Below are 7,798 nucleotides of genomic sequence, written 5' to 3' on the forward strand. Positions count from 1 at the left end.
TGTCCAATGTAAGCAATGGAAATAAAATAAAATTTGGTGTGGTTGTAGCTTGAAAATAAAATACCAACTTTATAAACAAAAATCATCAAATGTACGTACTTCTACTATTACAGTCAGGTGACAATTATAGTAGCTAATATCTCTCGCCCAGACCCTTTTCGTCTTCTTCCCACTAAGCTACCAAAAAACTTCAGATTGAATGAAAGGGGGTGGGAGCTTCGGCTCCTCCCCCCTATTCCTCCCTCCCCTCTCCCTTTTCGTCTGTCCATGCTTATCTCTATGTAGTGTTTGTCTTGGTTTTGTTTTGTTTTGTTTTTTAGGCCGAATAAGGGAGGATCGTCGTTCGGGTCTCTGCAGCCGTCTACCTCCTACACGCGCCCCACCGGGATGAAGCCCAACCGTCGATCTTCAAGCCCACCAAATATGGCGTTCATCGGAGTGGAGCGTAGCCCGCACGCGCGGGACGAAGCTCTGGATCTCATCGACGCGTGCCCACCACGCGCCACCGCAGAGCCCTTTGCCGATGCCACGCTCGGCTTCTCTGGACTCCTTGACTCCGAGGCTTCAAAGATCGACCGTCGGTTTTCCCTCCTCGAGTGACTAGCACCATGTACGCGGCACTGCCGGTGCAGCGTGCACTGTTCATTCGATGTGGTCTTCTGTTTCTTTGTTCTATTCCAGTATTTTATTGCGTTTTGTTTTGTGTTCTTGTGTTCTTTTGGTGACCCAAGTGAGGAGTTGTGCCTTTGGATCGTACGCAATCTGGGGCAAGAGCTATTCGAGAGCGGGGGGCGATGTCATGGCCGGTGAGATCGTACGACCAGTCCTCGCGTAGGTGCTACCTGTGTAGTGGAGGCTGTTGTGTCCGTATGTGAGCTGAGTTCTTGTGCCGTCAGGTCTCGAAATGCCGATGCTTGCGGTAGGCGTGTCGTCCGGGTCACACCGAGACTTGTGGTTTTGTAGTTTAGTTTGTTTAGTTAGTAGTCTTTTAGTTGTTAATGTGTTTTATTTGGTTTTGTTATTTTAGGTTTTAATAAAATAGAAATAGGCTATTAGATTTAGGGTCTATAGCAGTGTCCCGTACTTGTTATCCTTAGGAGGATATAGGGGCCATCAAGTTCTGTTTATAGAACTCTTTCTCCGATAGAAGAGAATATATTGAGAAGTTAAGATAATGTCAGTTACAAAAAAATTTGTGTGTGGGAAAGATCAAGAGCTTATGCGTAGTTGACTTATAATTTGAATTTATTCATGTATTAATAAGTCATATTTGTAACTTCTGTTTATTAATAAATTGAGATTATTTCATCAAAAAAAGGGGACAATTATAGTAGCACTACTCTTTAGGGAATTTTCGTTAAAGCCTCTTCATAAAAGTTGTAATAGATAATGACTGTGACAGTTCACGTGCATGTGGTAGTGAGATGGGGTTGGATAAATTTAAATAAACTTGGGGGCTGACAAAACAACTGACACGACACGTGTAGTCTTTAGATGCATTTTCACCCGGCGGCAAGTGGAAGGCAAGTGCGAGACAAGTTGTGCGTGAGGATCACACACCGAGATTTTTATTGTGGTTCCACTTCGTACCAGTAGATCAGCGCTTGCGGAGTTGCCCATGTAGACAATCAATCACCGGAATGCGGTAGATCGGGCCTAGACCGAGCCGATGGAGAGAAAAATATAATAAATAATTTAATTTTTTTAAATTTTAAAATAATAATAATAAATAATAATATTTTATCATCTCAACTCAACTCAACTCAATTTAATTTAACATCTAAACATACTCTAAAAATACTAAAAGAGAAACTAAAACGAAGAAGAGGATGGAAACCAAGAGGTGAAACAAAAAAGATGACTTTTTCTTCTGGAGAGAAGCAGGGCTCTCTTTCTAGAGAAAGAGAAGCGTCCCGACATATTGTAATGAAAAATTTTATTCATCATCTTCACATATCATATATTTTTTTTTCTTACTAAATGTATGATATACGGATGATAAATAGAAAAATTCAATTAGTTTAAGAAGAATAGAATCAAGATAAATTAAAAAATAAAATATGTAATGTGTGATGTAAAGATGATGAATTGCCAAACTCTATAATAATAATGTTATTATAGAAGTAAAGTACTCTAAACAAGTTTATTTATTTTTCGTTTCATTGTTTCCATTCACGGCTGCGATTTTTTCGAATCCATTTGATATTTTTTTTTTCACTCAATTCAATTCATTTATTTTCTAAAACGTTCCTTTTTCATTCTTTCATGAAATCCGAAACGAAAATGAACTCTTGTATTGTACCAAAATAAACATTAATAAGCGGTTGCACAATTTACGGTTACAAATATCTTTTCTCAAATTATTTATGGTCCAGAGGAGACGAAAAGCAATGCATGACATGAAATAAAGCATATAGGTCGTTTGCTAGATGGCGCTATAACATGGGCAAGAATAACATGGCGCTCTCACATCTGTTGTAATGAATGAACCTTCAGAATAGAAGCTGCTGAATAATGTGATTGAGATTTTGAGAAAGGACTAGAAACAAAATACAAAGCAGAACATCAAGATAGCATTTTCAGCAAAGCATAAAACTTAAGGCACTCTAGAGTTCATCAATGGCTATGCATACTTGAAGAGATGACCTCGAACACACTTCAATTTCGCCTACAATGTTTCTTCTGCATTACTACACTGATAAGACAGGAGAACAGGCAATTAGCTTCAAAGCAGCAGCTTAGTAACCAGTCTAGATTTGTCATCAGGCAGCAACTCTTCCAGGCAGATATTTGAAGAACCCAATTGATTAAACATAAGACTAGTTAGTGTAGTATACCATGAAATTTTCTGAGCTTGTACTTTAATTGCATCCATGCACTAAAAAAAGCATAGCATTCCATAGTTCATAGTTCCAAAATACTTTTTGTCCGTGTCGATATATTGTAAGATGCATTCCTTTTAGCCCTAAATATAATGTATAAACCAGTCAAAGGTGATCATTTGGACCTCGCAAGAATACTTCAATTAAAAAATTTATAATTTAACATCTGTAATGCAAGCCATAAAAGTTCCAAACTGTTAACCAAACAATTCAAAGTACTAATACAAGCCATGCAATTCAAAGTAAGAACCCAAACACTTAAGACATGTTATATCCACTACAGAAGTTCTTAAATTTCAGAAGAGATTACATATTATAACAGTATCATGTAGTTTCCATCCGAACTTACAATGATTAAACAGCTGAAACCATGTCGTTGCTCTTGGTAACTTGTTTAAGTGAATGACAGTGAAGATTCCGTGTAAAACTGGTAGTGGTGTCCAAGAAATATAGAAGAAGTGACAGTAAGCAACAACAAGCAAACATGGGTATGGGACCAAATATCCAGAGGAACAGTGGGAATGAAAGGTAGAATGCTCGCAATCCAAGGGACCAAAAGAGGCTTCCGCGATTCAAATTTCTCACGATGTACTCAATAGACTCTTTATTCTCACTCCAAGCAGGTGTGGTAGCCAAGAAGCTAACATGGGCATAGTATCTAATAGACTGCACATTGAAAAGGAATGCAAGAAGGAAACAAAGCAAGATACAAAAGTACTTGATTGAAGAGATCATAGAAGTCTTATTGCCATAAACCAGTTGTGAAGGTGTGTTGCTAGACTTTGATGTGCTACTGACATAAACACTGATTAGTGAACTGAGAGTAATTGCTGTTGTCGCTAACAATGTAGATGCCATTATGTTGTTGCGAATTGTTTGAACTGCCAAAACACCATTCTTTACGGGATCCTGAAATGAATGCAGTGGAGTCACTTCTTGAAAGTACAGGACAACTACTACTTAAATGCTAACATCCATTCTTACAGAAGTTATCTAGAATACAAGCACTTGTTAATGCCAGCTTTCAGATAAACATTGGAATTTAATATCAGAATCATTGGATTGAAATTGAGAAGCACTTTATGGATCCACAAGTGATTTCTGTTGTAAATTATCCATCTGAGAACATGATTGCACTCAATTATAAAACCTCAAGCAGATTTCAATCGAAATTCACCTTTAGTGTCACCACTACAATGGTTTGATCAGATAAAAAAAAAAAAAAAAAACTTCAAGAAGGATCCAAAACTCCTAAGACATCATTTTCACATGAGATTCCTGTCATCCTGCGATTTACACATGATTAAAACTTCATGCCAAGATGAATTCTTAGCATTCACATATTGCCTCCGAAGTTGCCAAGCATATCTGAGAGCCATTAAGAAGCTAATCCCAACTTACCTAGCTTCAGAAGGCAATTGCATCTCAAATGGTCTATCTTGAAATCTTTTGAAATATATAGGGAAAAAAGAGTACAAATTGGATTAACAGAACTGCATTCGAAATTAGTCTCTCTTTCTACCAGCTACAATTAGCATCCAAGACTATAATATTTTTTTTTCTTTCTAAGTTTTCCATCCACCTTTGGCCAGGAAATCCATTTAGCTCGGTTAAACTCCTTTGAAGTCTCATCTAAAATACTTTTTCATTGGAAAATAAATTCTTATGTTAGATTGGTCAAATGGAGCTTGCCTCTCTTTTTGTCTTTAAATTCATTATCCTTCTGAAATTCCTGCTGGCTACAGCTGCAGCTATTATTGATTCCCACCTTTGCTAACAGGGGCGGAGCTAGGAAAAAAATTTATTAAATCTAGAAAGTTTATTAAAATCTGTATTTTTTTTCTAAGGTAGACCCTAGAAAGCTAAATATTTCTGGTTCCATCTCTGCTTATTAACAATTTTTCTTAAGCTTCTATGTGGAATTATTTTGCCAAATGTATCACTGTCCAGTTAATGTTTCTTCTTAATGTGCAACAATTGCGTTTGACATTAGGAAGTCACTGTGGAGCATATGACATTAGCCAACCAAAGCGAAGAAGTACTGCTCTGGAGACTGATCATAAGTCTTGTACTAGCAGGATACATTTATCAATTTCTTCTAAATGTTCTCAGTTTCACAAAAACAATATCGTGTTTAACTCCTATGCTTACCAGCCTATCTTTGAACCTAAACAAAACTCTCTCCCCAACCAGAGAAACCATTAAATCTGAATCATAACCCACGGTGAGGACAAAAAAAAGGTAAAAACCCAAACATCTACTCCCTTTGGTAGCCACTAGCCACATATGCTAAACTGTTACGGGTCTCCCCGATATGACCCAAAATTTCTTTCAACTCACTGATTTTTTTCTTAGTTGAACTATACAAGTAAAGTATGACCCAACTATCGTGTAAAGACTTGGGAAGTGTCATTAGGGTCACAATCTATCAAATAGAGCTCTCAAACAAGTTTTTTGTGTCTTCGATTCCATCATCATCTTGAACAATGCCTATGTGGTGCAACAAAAATTGTACCGAAAGCTCAAAAAAACCTTTAGAATCAAAGCCCCAAAGATATTCCATAATCCCTTTTGATGACTAATAATTTCATTAGTAGAAATCTAGGCGAAGCCCAAGTAAGCAGGACATGATATGTCATAATCCTGATGCTTTTATAATGTGAATACAGAGAAATAGATAGCATCATGACCACAACTACAAATAAAACTTTTAAGTATATACAGAGAGAGAGAGAGAGAGAGAGAGAGAGAGAGAGAGGATGATGAAGAAGAGGAGCTTAACAGTCATCACGGAGAAGACCCAATGGTGGCGAGACTCAGCATTGATGCCTATGACGGTTCGTTTGGGAAAGTGGAGGATGGTAAAGATAAGCCAGAGATGGTATAATCCGAACAACAATAGACCCAAAGGTACCAGAACATAGTCCAATTGCTCCTCTTCCATTCTTTCCCTCTCCGAGCCCTCTCTCTCACGGTACAGAGGGAGTAAAGAGATCAGTAGAATGGTGCAAGCGGCTGCAACTAGTGGCAAAAGTCAAACACAAATCGAGTTGTCTTGTTTTTTTGTAAGAAGCAACAACGTCTTCTCCTTTTTCTGGGCCCAATCCAAATTTTGAGGTTTATTACTTTGTTTATAACTAATTTTGGGGTTGAGATTATATGCTCATAGACATCTTTTGAATTGCCATCTCAATGTTTACCTTTAAAAAATATTCTCAATTTTTAGAGTTTTATTCCTTTTTACATGCGATAATTATTGAATTGAAAAGATTTAGATCATTTAATTTAAAAGAAAAGGCATCTTTACGATTTTAAGAACTTTCTGCAAATTATTCTAAAAAATGCCTCATTGGATTACACAGATCATATGAGATGAAAGTTGAATGTTAAATAAAATATTATTATAATATTATTTTTGTTTTAAAATTTAAAAAAATTAAATTATTAATTATATTTTATATAAGAATTTAGGAAACTTATAATAATGAGATGGAATGAGATTAGATAATTTGTGTAACCAAACGAGATTAATGTTATGTTCCTATATTTTGGGTTGCAGTCAGGATGCTATTAATGTTATGAAAATGGAAGAGATAACTATCTCAGAAAGAAATTGAGAGATAGGATTCATCTATATGAGAAAGCAGCCTACACATAAAGAGATTTTTATGGAAAATGTTTGATCTGCACAAAAGTCTTGAACAATAAATCTATATATATATTGTTGTGGCTTAATAAGATGATCTGTTAAATTGTAAATTTTTTTTTATTATAAAATAGATCTGACGGATGATATTAAGCTATATTAGTGTATAAACTTTTTTGTATAAGATTTCGTGCATACCTAAATACTTTTCAATTTCTATTGTTGTCGGTATAAAAAGAAAATCTATTTAGAAGTCTTATTTTTTTTCACATTCAACACACATTATATTAAAAAATTATTAGTGTTTTGGTTTTTTTTTTTTTAAAATTATAATGGGTCCGGCTTATATGTAGTACTCCAACATAAATTTCTCACCTAGTTTATATTTAATTACCTTAATTTGTATACGAATATATAAAAAATAATAGTTGCAAGTCTCTTTATTAACATATCTGATCTTTTTACATATATAATTATAGTTTGTTCCGCGTTATGTAATGTGTCTACCTACCAACTTGAAAATAACCATTCTCATTAGAGTTGAAGGCTTGGTTTGACAACACAATATATCTAAAATATTTTTAGATATTTCATTCTTAAACATTACTCAAACACAAACTATTTTTCAATTTCAAATCTTCAACTTTTTTTATCTAATTATTACCTAATCATTACAACTTGAACAGTATTTCACTCATCGAGAGTGTAACACAAGATGGGTTCCAATAAGGGCAAAAAAGTTTTTAATTTTTTTATACCCTTTAACATTGTTTTCTTTTTTTTTTTTTTAAAAAAAATCACAACAGCATTAAAAAGTACTTTCTTAATCACCAAGTAAAAAGAAAAAAAAAAATAGTCGGTACCCAACTGTTGGTGAGAGTAGCATTTTTCTTACAACTTTCCCATACCTCGCAGACAAAATATAAAAAATAATATTACTTTTTCAAATTCTAAAATAAAAATAATATTAAAACTTTTTATACTCATTTTTTAAAATTCAATAAAACATCTTTAACTCATCAAACTATTTCATTACTATTAATAGATATACTAAAATATACTTGGTAAGATATACTGAAATATACTTAGTTAAGGGCCTAAGTATATATTCGAGCAAATGTCCAAGAAAGAAATAATAAATAAGCTAAAAGATCCAAGGCAAAGCAAAGATCTTCATAGAGTGAGAAAACCCTCGATCTGTACGGTATATGGGGGAAAAAACAAGAACCAAACAAGGAAGAAATTTATCCAAACCAAGTCAAGGGAGAGC

At 34.8% G+C, this 7,798-nt stretch overlaps 1 protein-coding gene across 4 annotated transcripts; it reads right to left on the reverse strand.

The window, feature by feature from the left end:
* Positions 1 to 2,308: 2,308 nt before the first annotated feature.
* On the reverse strand, positions 2,309 to 6,014 carry LOC109006859. 4 transcript variants are annotated; one of them, XR_001998704.2, is made up of 4 exons: positions 5,665 to 5,950; positions 3,232 to 3,791; positions 2,838 to 2,965; positions 2,339 to 2,695 (listed from the first exon to the last, which is right to left on the reverse strand). XR_001998704.2 is itself a non-coding variant. In XM_018986270.2 (3 exons), the coding sequence occupies exons 1-2, from the start codon at positions 5,824 to 5,826 to the stop codon at positions 3,237 to 3,239; spliced, it is 717 nt and encodes a 238-aa protein (XP_018841815.1). In that variant the 5' UTR covers positions 5,827 to 6,014; the 3' UTR covers positions 2,309 to 2,695; positions 3,232 to 3,236. The 4 variants fall into 4 exon arrangements, 3 of the variants coding, with proteins under 3 accessions (XP_018841815.1, XP_018841814.1, XP_035547222.1); XM_018986270.2 differs by lacking the exon at positions 2,838 to 2,965 and having other exon boundaries at positions 2,309 to 2,695; positions 5,665 to 6,014; XM_018986269.2 differs by lacking the exon at positions 2,838 to 2,965 and having other exon boundaries at positions 2,340 to 2,775.
* Between the last annotated feature and the right edge of the window lie 1,784 nt (positions 6,015 to 7,798).

This window comes from Juglans regia, chromosome 6 (assembly GCF_001411555.2).
Source record: "Juglans regia cultivar Chandler chromosome 6, Walnut 2.0, whole genome shotgun sequence".
Classification (NCBI taxonomy): domain Eukaryota; kingdom Viridiplantae; phylum Streptophyta; class Magnoliopsida; order Fagales; family Juglandaceae; genus Juglans; species Juglans regia.

Bases quoted from the DNA above. Each gene is read 5' to 3' on its own strand.
- LOC109006859 (XM_018986270.2), bottom strand. From the start codon at position 5,826: ATGGAAGAGGAGCAATTGGACTATGTTCTGGTACCTTTGGGTCTATTG. The intron at 3,792-5,664 runs GTTAAGCTCCTC...CATTCATTTCAG, and splicing joins GGGTCTTCTCCGTGATGACT to GATCCCGTAAAGAATGGTGT.